Here is a 27,239-nt window from a genome sequence, read left to right on the forward strand (position 1 = left end):
CATCCACGCGGTCTTGCGACCATCGGTGGTCCTCAGACTACCGGTTGGGTAGAGAACTACTCGAGGAACGTGTATACCATGTCATGATTAAATGAAGTCACCCACGCCTGTTCTGTGATGATGATGATTGCGTGATATGGCATGTTGTTGGGCGTAGTTGAGATGTGAATGGAGAACCACTGTGAATCGGATGTATGTTGTATACATGTTGAACTTCGTTCACACTGTACGTAGCCAACCGTGCTCATCGGAGATGCAAATGTACGTTGGATTTCGTTTGCGCCGTATTTAGCCAATCGGGCTAATCGGAGGTGCAACTACTGCCCCCCCTCAACCCCCCCCCCCTGCTGTCCAGGTTACATCTCATTTAACGGCGTGGACTTCGAGGGCACGTTCCACGTGAACACCATCACGGACGACGACTACGCGGGCTTCATCTTCGGCTACCAGGACAGCGCCAGCTTCTACGTGGTGATGTGGAAGCAGACGGAGCAGACCTACTGGCAGGCCACGCCGTTCCGCGCTGTCGCCGAGCCGGGCCTGCAGCTCAAGGTGAGCGGCGGTGAGCGGTGAGGCGAGAGACCCCCCTCGCCGATGACGGTTCCCCGCGGGACATTTCAACGCTTGGCGATGTTGCCGCATTGTATCATCGGACCTCCCTTGCCGGTATCAAAATATAGGAATAGGTTTTACCCCTTTCTGGCAATGAAACAGTTGTGTTAAGATGTTAAAGCACCAAACTGAAACCTTTTGCAAGGAATCATGTCGGCATTAACCACAATATACTTGTGTCTTCTTGGTTCTTTCGGTAAAGTCACGTGACTTTACCGAAAGAACCAAGAAGATGAATCCCTGCAGTCACGAAAGCTTTAAATCGAAAAATATACTTGTGGTGAACGTGCAAAGAAAAAAGAAGCTCTGATAGTATATAATGCATTGTCTTTGAAACTGTTTGGTCCACACTAGAGACAGCTTTATTTAGAGCCGAGTCTAAACATCGTTAGACCAGAGGACGCCAACATTCGAACAGCACAAAGACAATGCCACTATCAGGGCATTGAGAGCTCGGGGTGAGCAGCTACATCATGGGACCTCCCTTGCCAGTGTCAAAATATAGGAATAGGTTTTACCCTTTCCGGCAATAAAACAGTTGTGTTAAGATGGTAAACACCAAACTGAAACCTTTTGCAAGGAATTGTGTCTGCGTTGTAGCTGCTCACCCTGAGCAATCAATGTCCTGATAGTGGCTGTTAGCCTGTTGGCGTCCTCTGGTCTAACGCTGCTTGAGACTCGGCTCTAAAGAAAGCTGTCTCAAGTATATGTGGTTAATGCAGACATGATTCCTTGCAAAAGGTTTTAGTTTGGTGTTTTAACATCTAAACACAACTGTTTTATTGCCAGAAAGGGTAAAAGCTGTTCTTATATTGCTGTAATGTATTTGCCCGAGCCAATTTTTCGTTGCAGGAAATGTTTTTTTTTATTTAGTATCGAGTTATATTTGCGCAGCGTTTTTTTTAAATCTCTCCTGTAGCACGGTTGTCTTTGATTTAGATTTGCCGTGCATAATTTGCTTTCTCATTTTGATAACACTGGTCGCTCTTTCAAATGAGGCTATCATCGCCTCTTGAGTTCTCACCTGGTTAAACACAAGAAACTATTAACTAAACTGTAAACTTCCCGATGTTGTCTCAGCCTAATGTGAGTACCTGCTGCGGTATGCAAACATCAGCAGTGGGGAGACAAAGGCGTCATGGTGGTGAGATGTTAACTTCCACGCCTGATATACAGGAGGTCCTGGGTTCGAGCCCGAACCTAAGGCCTGTATATTTGGAGTTTGCAAGTTCTCCATGTGGTTGCATGGATTCTTCTCCAGGTCCTCCAGTTTTTCCCTCCACATTTAGAAACGTGCGTTTAGAGTATTTAGCTGCTATACTTTTCCACGTGATGATAAGTCACTTTGTTGAGCTATCATTTGTGGCCAGGTGGCTTCTGAAAAAGCGCTATATAGCTCTGTGGGCCTTACCTGGTAAAATAAAATACAAATTTCGCATCAAAGGTGGCCCAGCATGGTGCTGACCCACCTCACCCCAAGGGTATCGCCATTCCGGTCTTCATAGCTTCTCGCTGACCACACCCGCATCGACAGCCTGCGTAAGGCCGCACGCTCACTCTCTCGCTCGCCGCACAGGCCGTGAAGTCGAGCTCGGGCCCCGGCGAGCGGCTGCGGAACGCGCTGTGGAACACGGGCGACACGGACGACCAGGTGAAGCTGCTGTGGAAGGACCCGCGCAACGTCGGCTGGAAGGACAAGACCTCCTACCGCTGGCACCTCACGCACCGCCCGCAAGTCGGCTACATCAGGTGCGCGAGGACCGCTTCCGCTTTCCGAGGATGACGACTACCTCCGTTTGTTTATTCGAGCGCTCAAGCGACGCGCCGTCTCGGGGCTCTCACCCGCTGGATGCGGGGCCTCCCACCCCCCCCCCCTCCCACAGCTGTACGGAACACGGGGAGTGGTTGCTTGCTTAAGGTGGAGAGCATAGACGATTGCAGTCCGACAATGGATTTTTCTTCCCCACTGCCCTCTGCTGCCCACCACGTGACCCCGGCGGCAGCCTATACCAACGTGTTGTGGAGGCCGCGACAACCCATTGCATTAGAAGGAGTAACGGCACCCCCCCCCCCCCCCCCATTTCACCGGGCATGAAGAGGGTGTTTTTGCTGATATGGTGGCTCTGCTGTGCGTGTTACTGGACATCTGTGAGAAAGAGCTTCATAGCTCATCGGATTCGTCCATTCTAAATAAAGATCCTGATTCTGTATTCCAGCGCTGTGGAGGTGAGGGTGGTGGAAATTACAAATTGCTGTACCGCCCTCTCCTCCCCGTGGGTGTCAAGGTTGCCATTTCCCAGCTTGCCCGGTTATGGCAGTACGGCTAGTGGATTAATTCCCATTCGTACGAGATTTTCTCCGGGTACTCTCCGTTTTCTTCCCAAGTGTGCGAACACTCATTAATGGAGTTGGCCAAACATCCCAATACAGGAACGCAGAGCTTGGGCAATTGTTAGCGCCAAGTTCGGGCTGCCTTCCCCGCTTCTCTGCGGTCAAATTAAATCGGTGTTCGTACGAGATGCAATTCCACGAATGAGGCTGTGTACAATGTGAACGACCAGTGGATAAAATGCGTTGACAGCGCCACGTCTGACGGTTCGCGTGCAGGGTGAAGCTCTTTGAGGGGGTGAGGCAGGTGGCCGACTCGGGGGTCATCATCGACACAACGATGCGGGGCGGCCGCCTCGGAGTCTTCTGCTTCTCGCAGGAGAACATCATCTGGTCTAACCTGCGCTACCGCTGCAATGGTGAGGCTTTTGCGCGGGCCCACGCGTGGCACAGCGAGCTCGCGATGGCTAGATGTTAACTACCTCGCTCGGTATACAGGAGGTCGTGGGTTCGATCCCGAACCTAAGGCCTGTATATTTGGAGTTTGCAAGTTCTCCCTGTGGTTGCATGGATTCTTCTCTGGGTCCTCCAGTTTCCCCTCCACACTTAGAAACATGCATTTAGAGTATCTGGCTGCTATTCAAGGCCACAGTGCTTTCACGAATGTGTTGATATTTGCGTTGTGTTATTTGTTCTTGCACGCCGCTGCCAACGCAGTGGCAGCATCAGCACCGAATATTTTTTTAATTACGGGCGTAGATGGGAAAAGAATAGGGCACAGGGATATTACAACAGCAAGACGCACATTTATCACCAGAGTACATGGGAATGGAACATGGTACAAGGAACTGGATTTTTTATTGATTTTTTTATGTATTACTTAGCATGCACTCATTTGCTCTGCCGTGACACATCTCACTCGATATTTTCGACAGTGAGTATTTTGCGGTGAAAACAATCTCTCCGACACTTTCATTCATGTCACATCTTCCAGGAAACCTTTTTCACAAAAGCCATTATCAAAACCAAAAGGGCACACGCACACAGACACACCCTTCTTGTTCTGAAAGATTTTAATTAAAACATTTTATATTCTCCCATTGTAGTTCACAACGCCGCGCGTCGAGTTAAACGTCTAATGTTTGCCATTCATGCCGACGCCAGCAGTTATCTCCAGATGACAGCGGTGCTCTTCATTCTTTTGAAATGTTCCCTTTTCTTTTTTACTTTTGTTTGAACAGATACAATCCCATCGGACTTCGTGTCTTATCGAGCCCAGCAGGGAAGGGCTCAGGTTTAGAGAACGCCGCCTCCGGCGTTCAACCCTCCCGCGGCCGTCCACTCGACCGGGCATCATCGGAGCGCAGCGTCTGGGGGTGGAAACGCACGCCGCTCACCGCTCTCTCGTGCCACTTTCGCCTCACCGGGAGCTGCCTATGGGAGGGAGACCTCTCGTCGATAGTCTTGGAAGTGACCCAATCTTTGCGAATGTATACAGACGTCTATGCAGTCTTTGACAATTCAAGGGGTCTCCCCCTGCTCGATTGGCCGTGCAGTGACGCTCATCTCAATTGGTCCACCACTCGTGGAATTTCCACATTCTTGTGGCAGACGACATTGTGTCAAAAGGACAGCTAACTATGGCAACCTTAGGGCCTGAATTCTGAAAATTTCATTCTAATGCATCCCATCTTCTGCATATATCTCATAACTGAAAAGCTGAGCAGGATTGTTGAGCCTGGATAGTTAGCACTTGGATAGATGATCACCATGCACAAAAATGTGGTTCTGGAATCCCTCCATAGGAATGTGGAATTTCCATGAATGGTTCAGGCTTGCCATTGGAACTGAGTTCTGCCCAATGCTCATTTGAAGAGGGAGACAACTGTGACTTTGTGTGGCAAATTTAATTTCGTGTAACGTTTTGTCAATCCGAGTCGACACACACACAAACACACAAAACGCCGCGCCTCAGTGTTACGTCTTATCGAAAGGCAGAAATGCATTCGTCCACTCTGAGATCAGTACAGGAAAGGGCAGGACAGACCAGCGCACGTACGGGGAACAACACGGTTTTCTTTCTATGTTCCACCCCATCCGAGGGTCTCCGGGGGAAAACAAAGTTCCCCGAGCGCAGGTTTTCTCAAGATAGCGGCGGCGTTATCGGAGCTCGCCCGGAAAGCTGCTCCACAGCGACCGATGGACTTGTAAAACCTCTGTGGCTAAAAATGTTAGCGCTGCGTGCTCCGTGTTTGCACGTGAAGCAGTCGCATCAGTGGGGTGCCGTAGTTTGTTTCACGGCGTAGGGTTTATCGCGCCCGTGCTTCGTTGACCCCCACTGAGTTTTCGGGGGGGCGGGGGGGGGGGGTTTGTGCCGCGCGCTTTGGTTGGGCGTGATCTGTCCGACGTTCCGCTCCACGCGCCTGCGGCTTCTCCGCTTCGGAGTCGCGCGAAGAGGCCCCCCGCGGCGCGAGGAGCGGAAAGCGCCGGAACGCCGTGGCGCACGGCGCACGCGGTCCAACCCGAAAGCGCGTCGGGAGAGCTGTAAGCGCTGTGGTTATTCATTTGCACAGGCTTTGACCCGTTTATGTAATGTGTGTGTAGCGTCGTAGGTGGTTATTTCTAGCATCATTGGTTTGTTTACTGTAGTTCGCTTATTGTTAGATGTTATACTAAAATCACGTTTAGCGCGCAGAGAGAGGGAAATATTGTTTATTTTTGCTCGTAGGGGCGCTATGCCATGCTGTGTTTTTTGTGACGACAAGTGTCTAGATCACCTACGATATATGTATACTTTGCTGTTGGTAAAACGAGGCTGGATTGCTGTTGTGTTTTCAATGTGACTCTTGCGTCTTTAATTGGCATGCGGAGGAAGATTTCACCAACGTAGCCAACCGACATATGGAACATTTTAGCCAGAATACAAAATGATGAAAAAAATATAATCATAGATAGGCTTTACCTTCTGCCAATAAAACAGGAGGTGTTAATATGTTGAGACACCAAATAGATATACCGACTTGCAAGGCATCAAGTGTGCATTGACCACACGTACTTGTGGCAAAACATGCACACAAACACGCTCTGATAATCTTTGTATTGTTGTTGAAACTGATTGGCCTACACCAAAGACAGCCTTCTTTATGGCCTAGTCTCACAAGTATTAGACCAGAGAACTCCAAAAGATATGGTAAAACCTATTCTTATTTTGTCATCACAGCCGACCCACATCGAAAGGTACAAGGATCGAAAGGCATTGCGAGATTCCAAACATTGCTCGTAATTTTGCAGTCATAATTTTCTTTTTATGAAGCGCTTTTTCATATTGAAATATCTCAAAGCGCTGGGCGTAAAACAATACATTGCACTCTCATGCTCACATGCCCTTTGGATTGCACCCGTTGGGTTGCACTCCCTCATCGAGGAGGCCGCTCTCCTTCTATCTTACAGTTACATTCAAATTTCTGACATTAACATCATGCGCCCCGGCCACTTCTTTTTGACCCTTGGGCTACACCCATTTCAAACCTTTTAAAACAGTGTGCCTAAGCAGCAGACAATGCTTTCCCACCTGATGACGGACGCTTGTGTTGCGCCCGAAACGTCGTGATTTATTTTATTTTATACCTACGTGACTTTACCGAAAGAATCAAAGAGTTTGGATTCCTGCAGTCACGAAAGCTTCAAATCAAGATCAAATCAAGATTTAATACGTATAAGTTGCAGGTCACATCCAATGGAAATGAAGTAAAAACTAGTAATGAAGATAACTATACACGCTAGATAAATACAATTAAGAACTATGGTAAAAGCCATAAAAATACAGTGTAGGTAACATCCAGTCAAGACCGCAGGAAAAGCCAGTGAATAAAAATCGGTGTTTCAAGCTGGATTTTAAAGTGCCGCTAACAAGAGCCCACGATTCCTGACGTCGGCCAGGATAGTGACGTCCCTCCGCCTCCGTGCAGAGCAGCAGATTAGCCGTGCTGCGTCCTGCTGTAGTCCCCACAGAACTCTTTCATGTGGGTCCTGCTAAGTATTTATATGTCGTGCCATGTGGCCGATGCGTTGCTGAGAGCATTTTTTACACGAGGTAAATAGCTGGAGTTGCCAGGTTAGAACCCCCCCCCCAAACATGTACACAAGGGTCGAGCCGGTCACAGATCAACCAGCAACCTGCTTTCCCGTACGCTGCCTTCTAACTGACGCCTTACTTGCCCCCCCCCCCCCCCCCCGTATGTTGGCGACTCGAAATACATGCACACATCTCACTTGGAATCCGTTACAAAAGCTCAACGCATTCGTCAGTAACGCTGCCTTCAAAGGAAATAATGCCGAAAAAAAAGAAGAATGGATGTTCCCTGAGCACCCCACTCCTGAATGAGCCCAGCACAGCATTTTAAGGACACGTGTCAAAGTACAGTAAAAGGGGAGAGGTCGGAGGAGTAGGAGGAGATGCCAGTCCCGCAATTGCTCTGCTCACGTCAATGCTTCTAGAAGGGTCTCCACTAGAGGGAGCTCTAGAGAGGCCCTCTTAGAGAGTTCTTTGGCCTACTCTTCCACTCTCACCAGACGTCTTGATAAGAGGTGAGAGCCTACCGATGGTTGCCACTGGGAATTGGCATCTGTGTTCGGGAATTGGCATCTGTATCTGGGAATTGGCATCTGAGTCCGGGAATTGGCATCTGTGTCCGGGAATTGGCATCTGTGTCCGTGAATTGGCATCTGTGTCTGGGAATTGGCATCTGACGTTTATCATGCCACATATTTCAAGTAAGTCGTGGCACAATGCCCCAACAATTCCCAGAGACTTTTGTTAAAGGTGTCCATCCATGTCTTGTTCAGGATTGATTGGTATCGCGGAATTAACACCCCCACCACCACGCCTGCATTGTCCCCGTTCGGGGGGGGGGCTGGTGGATGGGGGTTACTTGACCGTACTTCAGGAGCATCGCTGTGGAGCCATAGTACAGGACAACACACATAGCCATCGCTAAATGTCGGTGACAGGAGGAGAAATATTCCAGAGGTTTATGTTGCTCAAACCACAAACACGCTGGTCACTGCATGTTGATGGTGACGGTGGGGAGGAACATCGCTGTGGGAGCATAGTACAATGCAACAATCGATTTTTCTGCACTGCCCCTTTTCTTTCCCCAGTGTAAACCTATAGCACCTGTTGTATGCAGAGAGGTCACCAATCGGAGCACTATCCAGGCTGAAAGCTGCTTAGCCTCCCAGCGTTGTTGGCGAGACCGGGCGCAGTCTGTGGGATTCTCTCATCGGCGAATTGATGTACAATGAGCCATACTTCATTCGTATCGAAAATCAAAACACAGAGAAATGTCTTGCTGCTCTAAAGTTGAGCTGGGGTCATGCTTCAAAGCGAGGAGAGCTGTGCAATGCAGAGATGCAAATATATGAACACGGAACTCAAGGTCGAGTGGTGGCTCAGTGGTTAGCATATTGAGCTATCAACCCGATGACCCTAGTTCGACTCCTATCTGGTCCTGCCCTCTCTTTCTCGCCCCTACCAACCCGTAATAACCAACGTGGTGAGGTATAATAATAATAACAAAAAACATTCATGGAGGGGGACCTTAATTAATTGGTGGATTTAAAATGGATTTAATGTTTTGTATTGGTTGGGTGTCTCAAGCGAAGGGTGTACCACCTGCGTTCAAGTAGCACACTACGCGCTAGTACTGGTAGGAACCTCCTGGTTACAGCAGCCCACAGGGGATTGTGTCCGTCCGTCCGTCGTGCAGGGAGGGGCTGGGTGGGGAGGGAGGGGCTGGGTGGGGAGGGTGGGCAGGGGCTGGGTGGGGAGGGTGGGGCTGGGTGGGGAGGGGCTGGTCACCCCGTGGTGCCCTTATAAAACTCAACGTTTAACCTACTCACGCCGGCTTGTGCCCGCCCTCACAGTCAGGCATATTTGCGGAATACACCACGCCGCCGTTGACCCTGGCCATTGACCGAGCAACCCAACGTTCCTACCAGCTCCCTCCGCAGGAATGTGTTTTTGATAAGCCTAGTAATGAATTAGAAACACATCCGGGGTTCGATCTGCGTACAAAGTGGCGGACCCAACTCGCCGCGGAGAAAACCCCACCATGAGCCCACGGTGAGCGTTGAGCTGCCAACAGCCACCCGAGGAGGCCCCTAGGCCGAATCCAGTTCTTCGGCCGGGCCTCGCATGAACCCAAACGTGGCTCTCGAGTGCGGCGGAAGCGACGTGGTCGCGCTCAGCTCGGTGGCGACGAAACGGGTTCCAGTTTGGCTGGCGGCTAAGGTCGCACTGCCGGTGTGTGCGGCTAACCGCCCCGGTGCTTCGACACGCTCCTCTACGCCCACTTTGCGTAGGGCCCCAGGGCCCGCATACTTGCAGGGTTTAATATTTTCGGTGGTGGGGAGGAGAGGTTGTTATTTTATTATATAAATGTAACTCGTCAAAGATGAAAGCTCCGTGCAGTCGGTGGGAAGAGTCGGTTTTTGGAAAGGTGTTTTGAGTCATCATCATGATCATCGATCGGCCTTGGTCAATCTACTGCTGGATTGAACCCCCCCCCATCCCCCCCCCCCCCAAGGTCACGGCCATCTCTCACGATCCTGCGATGCAATGATCCATTGAGCACCAGCGCACAAGGCAGTTTCATTGCTCCACATCTCCGGTTGAACTCCATCCGTTCCCTGACTGGATATCTGTCCGTTAAGTCTCGAACACCGCCCATCGTTCCCTTCCAGCCACGACGCGTCCTGCCCAAGACCCACTTTAACTTACTAAGAGTCGACGCGACGTATCTCTAAGACGCGTTCCGTTCTTTGGCTGCCACTCCGTCGTTATGCTTGACCGTCATCCTGAGTTTGAGTGCTCTCCTCAGATATTACGTGGGCTTTTCTCTGGGTGCTCTGATTTCGACCGCAATCGTCTGGCATCACCACAGCTCAAGCTTGCAACAGCTGATATGCTTATGCATGTTCCTACCCGAACCTGAACTGGCTTCAACTTTGCTTTGATTTCCAGATCAAGCACATTAATGGTGATTGGGTCAGACTCCAATGCCATTGCTGGATGGTTTTACAAATCGAATTACAAATAAAATGTCAAATCATGCCCTTTTATACCAAGTGCAATGATTCAATGGATTTGAGACCAAGGGACTGATATTTGTATTGACAATTTATCGATAAGATGTGGCTACTATGGGACTATTTCACGAATCCATCCCTGTACCCTTGATTCTGACCTGAAAGGCATTCAAAGCCAACGTTTATCTCCTTTAATGAGCCTAGAATTTAAATGCCACATTCCTCTGCCAGAAGCCTCCAACCCCAAAGGAGGGACGAGTCAGTTACCGGAGTTCGATTACCGACCACTGCTAACATCAGTCGCGAGTGATATTTGAAATGGTTCAGGGCCCCCTCCTTCTTCAACATACACTGACCAGCTTAAAATATCATCAAACAAGTCCCGTGACTGACACATCCTGGGGAAACCTTCCTCCAGTATCGTTATCACGATATTAGTAATATCATTATTATTACCACTGCAGAAATCAGTGAATCTATGAACAGGACAATCTCTTGACCCCTATGTCCTCAAAGTATCTCCGACAAATAAGACCCGAGTTAGCCGTATAAGTTCCACATTCCCATGGCAGGGGCTAGTCTATGTTCTGGGTAGATAGAGGCAGGAGGATTTAAGACACGTGTCCGTTGCTGCCGCGCCGGCAGATTGAATCGAACTGGCGTCCTCTGGATTGCAAGTCCAGTGTGCTACCCATTGCACCGCGGTAACACCCATGGGTTGGTATAAATCGGAGAGAGAGAGAGAACAAACCCCCATTGCATAGCCAAGGTTAGCAAAGCAGTGCCACGCGGAAGGGCGTTCCCTGGACATATCAACAGTGGAACAATGCTGCCTGCTATGATTAAGGTCGTGGGGGTTATTGTTTTCTCTACGTCTCTGTGTCCCTCTCTCTCTCTCTCCCTATCCCCCCCCCCTTCTCGCTGGCGAACGCTTTCACCGTTAGCCATGCCGCATGTCCCGACTCGCACGCTACCGATGAAAGCATTTGGCCATCGAGTGACAGAGGCAGAACAAACTGTCACCACTGATCCCCTCCACCTCCTCCTCACCCTCCTCCTCCTCCACTACCCCCCTCCGCTCCACGCGCACGGAGCGTTACGCTTCATTAATGACTCATCGGATTTAAGAAACTCTCTCTCTCTCTCTTTCCCTGTGGATAGAAAGGTGATTCAAGGCTGCACCTGTCTCGCGAGCTTGAGTTATTTGGAGCTGCTAGATCGGTGATCAAGTGGGCAGGTAAGGAGCATTCGTTTTGGGTGCGATTTAACACGGGGCGATCCACTTATAGACACCCCACTGATATTTTTTTCTTTCATTACTTTTTTCTGATTGCATTACTTGTTTTTGATTGCCTTAATTTTTTCTAATCGCCTTACTTTCTGGCGGACGTTTCTTTGCCCCGTGCCTCGATTCCGATGGCAACATCGGGATACAGTCGGTGGCGACATTTCTCGAAATGCAACTGCAATAATGCGTCCACTGCTGTCAAGATGACTTTGACGACATACACAGGGTGATCCATGTGTGGAGACCCGAACTGGTTTGTACAGCGAACATTTTTTCCCCCCTCAACAGGCGATTGAATGTTGGGGAAAGCGATGGCACCCCGTATCGTACTGGGAGGACGCTGATTTAAAATTGAATGCGGTGTATCGAGATTGGGGTGGGGGGAGACGTTGTAGAGGCATTGAAACAGAAGGGTTAATTTTCTCTCGCGACTTCTCCCTGTTATTTTAGCAGAGGTGTCTAGAAACGGATCGCTCTGTGTAATCGCACGCGTGATAATAATACGGGGCATGAACTTGGAATGATTGGGAGGTTCGTATGTAATGCGAACACAACACGTGGACTTGCGAACACAACGCGTGGACTTGCTAACACAATACGTGGACATGCTTGTGGCGAATGTGCAACACACTCCGCTCTTTGCTTTTAAATACTTTCTGAACCCGCGCAAGATAGTAAACCCGCGTTGCTCCAGATACACAGGCGACCGGCATCGTTGCGTTCGCTTTATGACGAGCGATTTGTGAAGCAATTCTAATTTAGGCACGTGCGTTGCATTAAACATTTTTTTAGTAGATTAATTATTGCAAATAAAACCACGCCCGTGCCTTTGCAGAGCGTTGCGGCAAGCCACTAGGCGCGTCGGTCGGTAAGATGCGTGACCTCCAAACCGTTAACTCACTGGCACAACGAGCGATAACAACTGAACATGACTGCAGTTTTATTAAAATGGGGTGAATGTAATGTTACAAATAATGTAGTTTTTTTGTTATATATTCGCTATCAAGGACAATGATTTAAAATAACAACTCAAAGCATTTGTCAATAATACTGTCCTAAAAATCGTAAAAAATAAATGTATAAACGTTTCGAGAAACATCCCTTCTTTTATTGCAGACAGATCGGTGGGATGTTTTCATCTTACAACTTAGCAGCAGCCTCCTGAAAAAGAGTCTTGAGCCTCAGTGAAGGTGTTGGAGGATTACCAGGCGTAATAATGCATAAAATATAATGTGTCTGATTATGAAGAAGGGTTATTGCCGAACACATCACCTGTTACGTGTGTGTGCTCCGTTTAGGGCAGCACTATGCACACATGTTTTGAGTTATCATTAACTTGTTATTAACTTTACGAGTTATCATAAACATCCTACCACTTACTCCTGGCCATATAACTTTCTTAATAATTGCGGTAATCACGTTTAAATCTGACCGTTCATTACAAAGGGATATATTTTGACGATGGATTTTTTTTTTCAGAATACTTGTCTTTTTTATTATTTTAAACTCTCACTTATTATTAAGCACACCCATAAAAATATATATTTGTAAAATTTACTTAGCTTCTATAACTACCACTGCTCTTAGTATTCGATAAATAAAAAATAACGTGTATAAATCAAAAGAATAAACATCCTGACATATAGAGGACCCGTAGAGCTTGGACAATTATTTGTAGTGTTGGCTCACCACCTACAGTAGCTGCTGCTGCTGCCTTTCCCGCATGTCTGTGATTCCCCGCGTAAGCCGTTTCTCTCTCTCTCTCTCATCCAAGAATGAGTGAAATAGGCACAGTACATTACAATTACGTCTCATTATTTCAACGTGAACATTTCCCTGGGCAATTGTGCCCCGTGATTATATCTTGTTTTTGTCGTTGTTGTGTGACCACAATATACCAGTGTCAACGTCGGTTCCAATGCTTCAACTTGCACCCAGGGGTGGTTCTCTCCGCGGTTGTAATACCTAGCTCAACATTTTTTGGAACGCTAATCGCTGGCTGAAAGTAGCGATCATCAGCCTGAGGCACTGCCACTCGAATACAAGATGCGCAAATGCATAATAATCCTTTATTATCGTGCCCTCTGAGGGGCTAGGTCCTCATCAAGCAGTGGATTGACAAAAGGGCTGTACATGTGTTGTGTACATTAGCTGGGTCGACAGTGGTTATCATATAGAGGCAATGGATTCTGCCAGAGGAATGTGGAATTTCAGAATTATTTCAGGACCGGTAATAGGGGTGAGTGCCACATGATGCTAATTTCAACAGGGAGATGATTTGATTCCTGCGAATGAGTAACCAGCAATGGGCTTTGGCCACTCACACCTCCGATTAGCACGGGTGCGAAATAGAAGTTCAACTTACAGACTTTTCAGTGGTATCAGTATCACTCTCTACAAGTAAAAATTAAGTAATAAGAACGTAAAGGCGTTTCTCTGGCCATTGCTGGCAGGAAGGGCCTCTAATGCCAAAGGGCGTCTCTAGTCCCTCGAGAGAGAGCATTTGGCCTACTCTTCCACGCTGGCCAGACGTCTTGGAAGAGGTGTGAGTACCCACACTTCACCCCACTACACATGACCTGCTGCCGATTGACTATGGTGGACCCATTTATACTGCTGGGTGGGGGAAATTTTAAAATCGAACCGGCAACTTCTTTGGATTGCAAGTCCAGGGTGCTGCCAACCGTTCTCGTCATTTTTCGGCCATCCCTCGCGCTCGAGGATGATCGTCTTCCACCAATTCCCTCGTCCGTGGGGTGCGAATACACCCGACGAGGCCCATCTTGGGGGGCCACAGACTCGCGTGTTTCTAGATTTGAAGCTTTCGTGACTGCAAGGATTCATATTCTTAGGTTTTTTCGGTAAAGTCACGTAGGTAAAAAATTAAAATTAATAAAAGTAAAAGAAAAAGAAAAAAAGAAAAATCACGACGTTTCGGAGGCAACACAAGGTTCCGTCTTCAGGTGGAACCGTCACAGCACGATAGCTGTATCAAGTACTGTACTTGATACAGCAATCGTGCTGTGACTCGCGTGTTTCCGAGCGGGGCGCGTGGCCCTGGGGTCGCTGAGTCGTTCCACCGCGGCGCTGCTGTTCCTGCCTCTCCCGCTTTTGCCCTCCTCCTGCTCCTCCTGTTGTCATCGTCGTTGTCGTGGGGTTTTGCAAGAGCTGAGCTACTTGCAGCAGCGGTGGATTTTTCCTTCATTGACACGACGGCGGCGTCGCATCGAAATATATAAACGACACTTGTCGTAACCAAACATGTTTTTGTTTACAAAGTTAACGAGGCACCCAGTAAATTGGACAAATCCACCACGTTGTCACCCACCCCCCCCGCCGATGAGACCCACAGCTGCCCACACTGCGCAACCACCACGCAGGTTGCGGTGGGAGACGAGAGGGAGATGTGAGCGGCGTTGGCCACGATGACACCGCAACCCGGCCGATGCTCTCCCCTGCACCGGAGCGACCGCAGAGCCATCGTCAGGCTGCTGGCGACCCTCGCCGTCATCGTCACCATCGTCAGCTGCTGCTGCCCTCTTACTTCCCTCGCTGAACATCCCGAGGGTAAGGCGACAATGTTGTCAGGGGGGCTCAACGCACGCGTCAATAACGCTGCCCTCTATTTGAAAGCAAAAGTTGCGCACGTGTTTGTGTGCGTTTAATGTGCCGGTGTTGCGGTTAGCGCGCTCCGTCCACAAACCCGGTGACCCGAGTTCGATTCCCGCTCGCGGCTACCGCCAGTGATGATTATCTGAACCGGTCTTGCACCTCCCCATAGGTCGACTCAGCCTCAAATGAATACCTGGTGTGGTGTGTGAACATCGCCAATAGGGAAACAAAGGCGGCCGTGCGTGGTTTTGACCACCCAAACCCCTTGTGTGCCGTGGCGGCCTTCATAGGTGCTCGCTAACAGCACTTACCCCAACAGTCTGTTGAGGCTTTACAGGGGATCTTTGTTTTGCGTGCCACACACACGCAGACTTCTGCATCTCTCTCTGAAAATGAGCGAATACTGTAATGTGCGGCAAGTTACAATTAGCTATTATTATTAATATTATAATGCAAGGCCGTAGCCATGGAGTCAACATTGGGGGGGACCAAATCTTCCAGGGGGTCTAGGGGTACCCCCCCCCCCCTACAAAAAAATCAAAATTTGAAAACGAATTTCCTGCCTAAAATAGTAAAAATTCACTAACACATGGCATGGACTTTTTATTTATTTTTTACAATAATGTCGAATAGTGTATTGTATTACATTGCTCTGTTTTTACTTTTTTACCTTTTCTTGTTTCATTGTATGTAATGGCAGAGATTAGGGATTAATAAAGTACAACCATAACCACAATCATATAAACAGAAATCTATGCATTGTTATATGAAGACAAGTCCAGATATTGTGGCCAAGGTTTAGCAAATTGTTATTTTTATTTACATAGCATAGCAATTTATTATTTTTTATATTGTTTATAGCAATATATGGGGGGGGGACATTTTGAACATATTTGATATTTGGGGGGATGTGTCACCCCCCAAATATATTATAATTACGGCCTTGTTATAATGGAACAAATGAACAATAATGAAGGTCTTCTTTTAATTCTATCAGTCTATGGCAAAATCAACTGGAATGTATCAGATCTCATCAGACTTCGGAAGCTAAGCAGCTTTGAGCCTGCCTCGTACTTGGGACAGGTGGCCTCCTCACAAGCCAAGGCCTTTGTTGGCAAAGAGAAGGCAGTGCAATTATGTTCCAATTGCGTTATCAATATCATACAGTGTGATTTATAACTTCATTAAAGTGTTAAACATGCTCATTGTTATTCGTGTCATTAATACAAAATACTGCAACTAATTGAATTACTAAATAGTAATCTTGACAGGAATCTCACGCAATGTATTTGAACTTGTCATGAAATAATGCATCGGGATCTACGGGTGAAATGCGCCTGACAAATGCAAATTGTTATGATTATTAATTTGGATTCCCTTGCAACATTGGTCCTGGGGCCTGATTGGCAAGTCGGTGAAAACCACTTTTCTGGCACTTCACCATCAAAAGCAATGACTAAATAATTAATTTATCATTTTGTTTGTTTTGCTGCCAAATTCCGTAATTAACATCGCGCCATGGTCGTGAGATGTTTACCACCTCGCCTCGTGTGCAGGAGATCGTGGGTTAGATCCCGACCCTGATGCCTGAATATTTGTCTCTCTCCCTGTAGTCGCATTGATTTTTCTCCGGGTCCTCCGGTTTCTCTCTCCACATTAAAAAACGCGAGTTTCGATTATTTGGCTGCTATAAAATTCCACGTGATGGTAAGCCACTTCGTTGAACTATCAATTGTGGCCAGGTCGCTTTTGAAAAGAGCTTCATAGCTCAGTGGGCCTTACCTGGTAAAGTAAAAAGAGTTTAGTTTTAGTTCAAGACTTTAATTAGGGTGAAGTGTTATATCAAATGGGGTGGGATAAGCGGTGGCGTCGTGCTTAGCGCACGGCGCGATGAACCCAGCGGCCCGAGTTCAATTCCCAGCCGTGGCTAACGTAACTGGTGGGTGATGTTTAAATCAGTCCTGGCCGCCCCCTCTTCACCAAACCATTCTGACCAGCGTGGTGACGAGTGGACAAACACATCCCCATGAGGCCATGACCAACATGCTGTGTGGAGGATTTCATTCCACAAGAGGTTAACAAAGGGCCAACCAAATATTTGAATTAATGAAAATATAATGAATCAACGAGCCGCCCCCTGAAACGGAGGACACGTTATTGTTAAGTTCAAAGCTCAGTCGGCAATCAAACCAAACCCATCATCATAATCTCTGAGGGACCAATAAAATGAGCACCACTTTCAAATCAAGCCGTTAATACATTTGGAATCCACGCCGTTGCTTTCGGCGAGTAGGCTACGGATTAGTTTCACAGTCGAAGGCAATGTTGCTATGTTTTTTTTTTATCCAGTTAGGTTATTTGCGAGTTCAGTCAATTTCATATTTGGCAGATGTAGACCGTGGCGCTGGCATACATGGCCAACCATTTTTCGATAATGACACGGGCTCTTTAACGTTCGCTGTGAAGCAGACAATGTATGGTTACTTTCAACTATAAACTATCGCGATGGGGAAAAAAACGCGTGGGGGCTTGGAAACACCGAGAGCGGCCACGCGGTTCAGCTTCAGAGTCGGTGGCCCTGTGAGAGCAGTGTGCGTTCAATTGGGGTGGTCAAATCGGTCCTGAATCAGAATCTTCACCTATCCTGGAGACATCGGATGAGCTATGAAGCTCTTTTTCACAGATGTCCAGCAGGTGCAAGGCGCGATGGGAGTTGTGTCTTGCATTTGCTGTTTGCGATCGCATCTTGCGTGTGTTATTAAATCTGTCTCCAGCCTGCATGCTTTATCTGGTCGTGAACCTCAATTATCGTTGCCTTTACGTATTTCTGTTGAACTTTTTTCGCAACGTACGTAGCCAACCGTGTTAAATCGGAGGCAAGTGCTCATGAGGATTCCCATAGTGTGGAGGAGGTAAGCCTTCTCTTTACATGGCCTCCCAAGGATGCCGCAATGGATACGTTTTTTTAAAATACCACCACTGCCTACCTCCCTTACCCAATTTCTATCCACGCAGCAGTGTCGGCTGGCGGGCAGATCGTGCGTGTTGGGGTAAAGTGTGGGTACTGCCACCTCCTCCAATCTGCCTGGCCAACGTTGAAGAGAGGGCCATGAAAGCCCTCTGGAACCACTTCCGCCAAAGCGGCAACAACAACAAACAATGCAGGGCGGCACCTCTGTGCTGACCACATTTGTTGTGTTTCGGGCAGTACGCGTCATACGGTGGGGGAGGCAGCGGTGAACAAATTGGCACACCGAGTCGTTCTCAGCCCGGCCACTGCATCGGTGGCGAGTTGCAATCTGCATTTTGTACCTCGGCCGGCCTCCTCTCGGTCAACTCGGCCTTAAATGAGTAAGCCGGTGGTGCGTTGTGTTAACATCGGTACTCGGGAGGCAAAGTCAGTCTGTCGAGCATCACGCTGGCAACGCCACCACCCCATGCGTGCCATGACGACCTTAATAGGTGCTCCCTAAACTGCACCTTCACCCACAATCTGTTCGTCTAAATAGGAGGTTTGCGCATGTGACAAACACTCCGCGTAGCCCAGCCAATGGCTTAGATTAAGGGAGTCTAAAATAACAGTTAAAGTTATATTTTATTGCCAAATTATCCCATCGACTGCGCTTGACGAAACCTTCTGTCTGTCCCCTTTGGCAGCGGGGAAATGACTTATTTTACATTGCCGCTGAAACAATGACGGTGCCATTCAATTCCCTCCCTACCCCCTCCCCCCTCCCTCAAGAGGAGCCAAGTACGAAGCCAGGCGCTCTCAAATGGAGACCCAGGAAAGTGGAGTTATCACAATCAAAACATTGTGCCGAGCACTTACACGCGCATAATAGCAACCCCCCCACCACCACCGCCTCCCTGCGCCCATAACTTCAGCGCAGGCAAAGGGGCTTCAGAGTTCACATCCGTCGATATCGTTGAGTGGTTGACTGCCGGGTGACACCCACGACCGCCGCGGTCACCGTGCGCTCCGCGTGCCGCTTTTCAAACCGGTGACCTCCACGTTAGTTTGGGGGCCGCGCGTCTGTCCGCAAGCGCCGCGCGGGGAGAACGGAGCTGGCGTGACGGACGCCCTCGCCACGCACGTGACCGATTGCTGCTGTCAACGCGACCTCGGCTCATGAAATCAACAATCTCTCGGTTGGCCTCTCTCTTTCTTTTGTCGCGTTTGTTTTCACCTTTTTTGCTTCTTCTTCCAACTTGATGTCAACAGGTAAAGCCCCAGCTGAGCTAGCTACGTGGATTTTTTTTTTTTACAGAAGCGACCTGGGCACAAATGATGGCTTCAATGAAGTGGCTTTGTCGCGTGGAAATTTATAGCAGCCAAAAATCGAAACGCGTGATGTTGATTCTAAATGTGGAGGGGGAACAGCCGGAGGACCCGGAGAAAAATCCACGCCATCACGGGGAAAGAGACACCACGAACTCCAAATATACAGACCTCACGGTCGGGATCAAACGCACGACCACGTGCATACCAGGCGAGGGAGATAACATCTCGCACAACGTGGCACCCCATTCCCGTGGTCCGTTCCCCAGTTTGAATACGTGGTGCAATTTAGCGCGTCGCGAAATCTCACAAGAGGGTTTTGACAACTGTGCCTTTGAGAACGGGTGCCCAATTAGATGTCTTGTTGCCCAGCTTGTTCTGACAAACCCGTTCAAGCCGATTTCGTTCCAACTCTGAACATATTGGTTTGACATTGAAATTAAACGGGGTGGAGTGATGGCACAGTGGTCGGGGCACTCCGCTATGAACCCAGCCACCCAAGTGAGATTCCTGCCCGCGGCAAACGTAAGTGCCAAGTGAGAATCAGAAGCGGTCCTGATCCAGCGCATATATCACAGCAGCACAAGCCACTGAGCAGTTTGGGTATTTGTCGTCCCACAGGCGAATCGAAGAACCTCCAACGTCCGGGCAAGCCTTCCAGGTTCAACTGGTTTAACTGGGCAAGGCAATCGGAGAAGGTAAGCACAAAGACATTACTGCAGGCGACCATGGTCGTGGCTGAAAGGTTTGCAGAGACCAACTCTGAGACTTCATCCCAGCGCTGTGCAGACAGCGTGAAGCACGGGAGATGAGCCGCCACGGGTGAGATCTTGGGTCGGGGTTCAGCCACTAGTGATTAAAGCAGACACTCGTCACTAAAGTAGCCATTCATCATTAAACCAGCCACTCGTGATTAAACCAACTTCTCAAGTGCAGCGAGTTGATGACCTCAGCCCCGTGACCAATCGCTCACAAGTAGATCTACAGACTTACACAGAGACCAACAGACTTGCATAGAGACCCATCGCTCGGCACAGACGCGGGTGTGATTGAACCTGTTCAGTCATTGGTGTTTGCGCTGAGGTCATCCACTCGCTCCGCCTGATAACCCGGTTTCATCAAGAGGCCAGGGTGTGAAAACCCAAATGAATTCGAACCCAGGATCTCAGCAGGGCGCTATGACCTCCGAGTTACCCGGTCACCTCCCTCCCACCCCACAGTTTCGTGTGTCCCTTGGCTCTTCAGATGTTTATTTCAAACCTCGTCAAAGCATCGTCACGTCTAACGCTGCGGGGAACACCGCCTGCTTGTGTTAGCGCCCGGGCGGTGTTTTGATTGGGAAGAGGCTGATATCGCTGTAATAGCACGCGGTGATAATGTGCTACTTGCATGCAACGTGGATTCCTGTTTTCCCCGTACAGCACTCCATCAGTGTCGCGTGGTAACAAGGAGGGGACTGGGGTGGGGGTAGTTGGTGTACAGGCAGTATTCCTGCCAAACGTTTGTTGTTCTTTACCCCACCCCGCACCTCCGATTAGCACGGTTGGCTACGTACGGTGCGAAAGAAGTTCTGGAGTGATTGGTCTGGAGTGATTGGAAGACATGGGCCAGATCAGCTCAATAACAACGGTAGGAGGCTGCTAGATTTTTGTGCAGCCCATGGGCTTGTGATTACCAACACGCTGTTCCGGCATCGGCGCATCCACACAACATCATGGATACATGCCTTGTCCAAGCAAGAACATCTTTTGGACTACATACTGACGGAACAGCGGATGCAGGCCCATGTCCTTGACACCAGGACCTACCGTGGAGCTGATCTGCCTACTGACCATCAACTTCTAATCTGTAAGATTCGCCTGCGATTCTTCCACTCCGGTGGTGGGTGGAGACCCAGGACCCCATTCAAACCCTGTGTGGCCTGGTCTCATCTAGCTGATGAAAGTTGCAAGTGAAAATTTGATCATCGCTTGCGGCTGGGGTTGGCATCGTCCCCCACTCCTCCAGATGTCGAGGGCAAATGGGCGAGGTTTATGACTGTGGCTCATGCAGCTGCAATGGCTGCCTTGGGTACACATGTTCAGGATGGCTGAGAAAAATCGACAGGCCCACTCTCATCGTCTACAGCATTCCATTTCCACATCAGAGAATGAGGAGGCTTACCGCAGCCTTCGCTCAGAGGTTCGGAGAGCCGTGAGGCGCTGCAAAGATGGATGGTGGTCGCGGGTTGCTGAGGAGATGGAGTCTCCCTCAATGGCCCACGATCACAAATCACTCTTTAACTCCATCAAAAAATTACCTGCAGCACCACACCTATTACCATTATTAGGGGAAAGAATGGTCATCCAATCTCTGACCCCCAGGAACAGGTTTGCAGATTTTCTAAGCATTTATGTGAAGTCCTGGGGGAGGGGAAATCCCTCAGCCTGGAACACATCGAGGGACAAAGTGGGGATGATCCTGCTGAGGCTGCGGTGTCTTAAATATTGGAAGAAGTCACCCCCTGTGAGTGACTGGCTGAGGTGCCATCTGTTGAGGAAGTACAGAGGGCGATCCGGAGTCTGAGACCAGGAAAGGTACCGGGTAGAGATGATCTCCCAAGCGAAATGCTGAGAGAGGGTGGCGTTTGTGCACAGACTGCCCTACATGACATCATAACAAGTCTGGACCACTGACCGGGTTCTGCAGGATTTGAAGGATGCCCTGGTGGTCCCCCTCTTTAAGAAGGGGGACCACACAGACTGTAACAACTACAGGGGCATCTCACTCCTTAGTGTGCCAGGAAAGGTCCTGGCAAGAATAATTCAACATCGCCTTGCCAGGCACGCTAAGGAGAGGCTTGCGGAGCCCCAATGTGGTTTCAGGAAAGGGCAGTCCTGCACAGATGCCATATTTTCTATCCGTCTGCTACAGCAGATGTGTATGGAATTCCAACAAAACCTATATCTCTGCTTTATTGACCTGGTCAAGGCCTATGATACCATCAGTAGGCCTGGACTCTGGGTTATTCTTCGTGCTTTCAGAGTCCCTGACCCTCTGCTCACGATCATTAAGGACCTTCATGATGGTGAGCGGGCCCAGATAAAACTATGTGGCTGGGAGTCGGAGCCATTCCCTGTTCACCTTGGGGTGCGACAGGGATGCCCTCTGGCTCCCACATTATTTACCATCTTTTTCGACCACGTAGTTCGTGAAGCCTTCGATGGCTGTACCGGAGGAATTCCATCTGGTACAGATACAATGGGAGGCTGATCGATGCCCGGGTGCGGTCAAGGGATGGCTCCTTATGGGTCAACCACGTTATGTATGCCGATGATCTGGTAATTTCTGCTCACTCAGAGGAGTTCTAGGCGCTACTGCTGAACCTGGAGCTTGCCACTAAGAGGTGGGGCCTTACCATCAGCCCCACCAAAACTAAGCACCTGCCTGGGTATTTTGTACCATCGGACGCTCCACCCCTACAACTCCCAATTGGTGATGGGGCTGTTGTGGAGAGAGTGGAGAGTTTCCCATACCTGGGCAGTGTCCTCATGACCGGCTCCGGTTTGACAGCAGGGGTCTCACTCCGAATCAGTCGAGCGGCATTATCTTTTCATCGGCTGCGTAACACTGTGTGAAAGCTACCTGGTCTGTCGCTCCGCACGAAGCTTCAGATCTTCTCGGCCATGGTCATTCTCTCCCTTCTCTACGCTTGCTAAACGTGGACCCCCCTAATGGCACATCTTCGCCGGTTAGAAACATGTAGGCTGGCCTGCCTACTATCCATCCTGGGTTTAACCAGGCTGGATTGTGTGAGGAGCTCACAAATCCTTGAAAGATCTGGACAAAGTCCCATCGGTGAGCTCCTCCGGCATGCAAGGTGGCGTTGGCTGGGTCATGTAGCCCGCATGCCCAGCCACCGCATGCCTAAACAGCTTTTGTTCAGCCGGATAGAGGGGGAAAACGGGCACGGCACGGGCTGGAGAAGAGATGGAGTGATGTGGTACAGGAGGACGTGGAGCCGAGTGGACTTGCCGATGACTGGTACCAGCGGTGTCAAGATCGGCCTCTGTGGAAGAGGCTTATGAAGGATGGTACTGGGCAGTTGGAGGCAGTCGCCCTCCAACAACAACGGAGGGCGGAGGAGTGACGCTCACAACAACGAGATAAATTGGCGACATGCTCAGAATACGAGGTCTTCATTATCTGATTAAATTATAGAGTTGCATTGATTAGGAAGACTTGTGGCAGGGTTATGATGAGTGAATTGCAGTTGAGGAACTATTGAAGTGACCCTTTATAAACATTCGTGAGTCGTCTCTTTATTGGCACTGGAAGTACGGTGCACGCGAAATACTTAAAACACAAACGCGAAATACTTAAAACACAAATGCGAAATACTTAAAACACAAACGCGAAATACATAAAACACAAACACGAAATACTTAAAACACAAATGCGAAATACTTAAAACACAAACGCAAAATACTTAAAACACAAATGCGAAATACTTAAAACACAAACGCGATACTGCTCCGCTCAGATTTATCCTGGGCCAAACTTTGCAGCCTACTCTCAGATCTTCGGCCGTTTACCGTGGTTATAATTAACGGGGATTTTTGTTTTTACGTCATTAACAAATAGTATACGAGTGTATTTTTAATGCTGTATTTTATTTTTCATACAGGGAAGTAAGGAAAATCGGGAAGGTGTCGAGACATGGACAGGTGAGCAGCTGCATCTGAAGGTCTTCATATCTATTACACTATCCCCCACGCCTTCGATTATCAAGCTTGGCGACGTACGGCGTGAAAGAAGTTCAACACACACGCACACGATATTTCACTTGGACAGGAGGTAGCTGTTAAATACACTGCAGGTACGGTCTGTTTGTCGGTCCACTGCTGGATGAGGGCCTTCCCACGCCGTGGGGGTTATTTGACCGCACGTCATCACCACGCCCGTCGAAGCAGGTTGGCGAAGGATGGGGGAGCGTAGACGTTTGAGTGTAGTAGAGTACAACAATGCGATTTTGCTCCATTGCCCTCTGCTGCTCACAATGGAGCACAGCCCCACGGCTGCGTCCAGCAGCAGAACCTGTGACGTGCATGGTGGCAGCCCATCCAAACACCATCCAGGCTCAAGGTCTGCTTAGCTTGCAAGATCTGATGAGTTGGGGCGCGTCTTTTGTGTAATTAATACAACAATGCAATAATAATAATAATATCTGTCATAAAACGTCTACATTAAGAATGAGTGGCACAGCGGTTAATATGTAGCCCTATGACCCTGCGAACCTGAGTTTAACCCCCAGCCACGGCTAACATCCATGGCGAGTGATATGTGGAGCAGTCCTGGGCACTGACCAGCGTGGTGAAGTATGGTCAAACAACGCTTACGACCAACACGGCATGACAAGACCTTCATCCAGCAATGAATTGACAAATTAACTGTGCGTAATTTTCGATTTAAAGCTTTCGTGACTGCAGGGATTCATCTTCTTGGTTCTTTCGGTAAAGTCACGTAGAAGGGAAGTAATAAAATAATAATGTCTTATTTTTATTATTTTATTACTTCCCTTCTACGTGACTTTACCGAAAGAACCAAGAAGATAACTGCGCGTAATTTTAATTGTCAGTGCTACACTGCATATTATTTGACTTCCCCACCTGCCAACATTTATCGTGCGAATATTCAGTTATGTGTTTGTTTTTTAAACACTCAAATCATGTTTTTGCAATCGTGCTATCGCTGTCGTGCATTTCGATTTTTCGCAGCTAGGCAGTGCACTACCCTGAGTCGGAGAGCGGTGTCCGAACATGTTACCCTACCTGCCTGTCCTGTCAGCCCCTTGTCAGTGCCCCATCTTATTACAAACCAACTCAGAGCTTATTGTTCACCCCGTGCCCTTAAACGTCTCAACGTTCATCCGGCAAAGTCCCATTACAAGGAGAGAAACACAAACAAATAGACAAACACACGTGTTTTTTTTGCCGGTATTGAAACGGCTGTACGCCGTATGGACCTGAAAACTCAATTCCCCTGCACATGAATGCGGGGTAAGCTGCATGGGTTGACAGCTGTTTGTTACGGACTTGTGAAGTCATTGAAATCACGTTGAAAATGTTTGGAGGGGGGGGGGCGATGCTGCTGCTAGCAGTGATGAACAAACACCAGCATCATCAACAACAACAAAATCCCCCAAAACATTTCCGCCAATAACTTTGAAGGCCTCCCGTTTAACCCACGCATGGCACAATCGCTGCCGAGGCTCTCTGCAAGGGCAGAGTGAGTGGGGATTACTGCCGTGGTGTAGCAAAGCAAGCATGACCGAGGTGGTTGGGGCTGCTGGTGAATCTCCCCCCCTCCTGCTGCTCGCCCTTTCTGCTGTCGCTCGGCAGGTTCTGCCAAAGAGCGCCACGAGGCGGTGCAAGGCGGCAGGCAGAGGACGCATCAGGTACGAGCAGCAGTACCATCCCCCCACAACCACCATCCACCACCCCCTCCACCACCACCACCCCCCACCACCACCCCCCACCACCTCCTCCCACCACCATCCCCCGCGCCCTTACAAATTGCACACGAATTGATGCAATGAATATCACGTCGTGGTCTGCTTTTCGCTTGCAAGTTTCAGATTTACTGAAATACTGAAGTCCTTGGATGAACAAAAGTCTAGTTACTAATTATTAATCACCCAAATTGGTCGCCAAAATAACGATGCGGTAGAAGTTGGAAATGACCACACCCTTCTGAGCAAAGCCAAGTGTCCTTGTGTCGCAAATCGCCCTCTTGCCTTTCCGCCACAAATTGGACGCCACGGTGGCTAGGATATATTAACTACCTCGCCGGGAATTCAGGAGGTCGTGGGCTAGATCCCGAACCTAACGCCTAGCTGTATATTTGGAGTTTGCGGTTTCACTCTCCACGTGATCGCGTGGATTTTTCCCTGGGTCCTCCAGTTTTTCCCTCCACATTTAGAAACAACATCACGGCGTTTCGAGTATTTGGCTGCTGAACAATTCCACATGATGATAAACCAATTCGCGTTGAGTTATCATTTGTGATAGGCAGGTCGCTTCCGAATTAGAGCTATACAGCTCAGTGTGGGGGCCTTACCTGGTAAAATTTTAAATAAACAGTTTAGTTTAAATAGTTTAATAGACCTGCCGATCCAGTACCCACAATTAACACGCTGGCTGCCCACAATTAACACCACGCTGCCCACAATTATCACGCTGCCGACAATTAACACGCTACCTACAATTAACACGCTGCCCACAACTAACACCACTGTGGCCACAATTAACACGCTGCCCACAATTAACACCACGCTGCCCACAATTAACACGGTTGCATGACTGACGGCAGGTGACGAGCGGATTCCAGAGGAGCAGCAGGAGCACGCGGTCGCTCGACTCCGACCGGGGCCCAGTTAGCCACTCGCGGTGAGCGCGCGTTGCGATCCCTCGCCCCCTGCGCGATGCGTCAGGGGCCAAACAGCGGTGCGTGTGAACCCAAATGGTCACGATTCGTTGTTACAAAAACAAGGACAACATCACCTGGAATAATGACCTCGTGCGCAAGAGGTGGGAGGGGGGGGTCAAGCGACGCATACGCGGCAAAGGCATCGTGGACTCGTAGTGGGCTCGCAAAGAAAACATATGAACATCCACAGCCTATACAATAACACAGTATACATTGATACAGTATATATTGATACATTATATATTATTACGGTATACATTATTGCAGAATCCATTAATACATCGAGCAACGTTGTACCATGGCTGCACCATCGGATGGGGAGTGAGAGTCAAGTATGCCGATACATGGGAGCCGGGGAATCAAATCATGAAAGGGGAAAATAAAAACAGAAATATTGGGAAATTAGAGCAAACGGATGGTCTGGAAACGGGGAAATAGAAGCAAAGCGATGAGAATTGCAGGAAGAGGGTGCATTAGGGTCACGCCGCTGATGCGGGTAGAGGCGTCTGTTTTCAGAGGGGGCGGTGACGGGGGAGAGAGGAGGGATTCAGAGTGGGGGTGGTC

General features: G+C 49.0%; 1 protein-coding gene and 2 long non-coding RNA genes across 5 annotated transcripts in view; all 3 read left to right on the forward strand.

Annotated features, from left to right (window-relative positions):
* Positions 1-5,778, forward strand: part of LOC144945921 (cartilage oligomeric matrix protein-like) — a 45,273-nt gene extending 39,495 nt beyond the window's left edge. For all 3 annotated transcript variants that reach the window (XM_078874563.1, XM_078874564.1, XM_078874565.1), the window contains 4 exons: positions 356-552; positions 2,189-2,361; positions 3,220-3,359; positions 4,182-5,778. In XM_078874563.1, the coding sequence (XP_078730689.1) occupies positions 356-552; positions 2,189-2,361; positions 3,220-3,359; positions 4,182-4,240 (569 nt within the window). In that variant the 3' untranslated portion in view covers positions 4,241-5,778. The remainder of the gene's footprint in view (positions 1-355; positions 553-2,188; positions 2,362-3,219; positions 3,360-4,181) is intronic.
* Positions 5,779-11,231: 5,453 nt separating this feature from the next.
* Positions 11,232-19,855, forward strand: LOC144946042 (uncharacterized). The gene is made up of 3 exons (XR_013639745.1): positions 11,232-11,266; positions 14,698-14,884; positions 19,830-19,855. It is a non-coding gene; the product is annotated as an uncharacterized LOC144946042 (long non-coding RNA).
* A 32-nt stretch (positions 19,856-19,887) lies between these two features.
* Positions 19,888-26,762, forward strand: LOC144946041 (uncharacterized). The gene is made up of 4 exons (XR_013639744.1): positions 19,888-19,906; positions 23,875-23,914; positions 25,589-25,644; positions 26,559-26,762. It is a non-coding gene; the product is annotated as an uncharacterized LOC144946041 (long non-coding RNA).
* The last annotated feature ends 477 nt before the right edge of the window (positions 26,763-27,239 follow it).

Source organism: Lampetra fluviatilis, chromosome 39 (genome assembly GCF_964198595.1).
Source record: "Lampetra fluviatilis chromosome 39, kcLamFluv1.1, whole genome shotgun sequence".
NCBI classification, from domain to species: Eukaryota; Metazoa; Chordata; class Hyperoartia; order Petromyzontiformes; family Petromyzontidae; genus Lampetra; species Lampetra fluviatilis.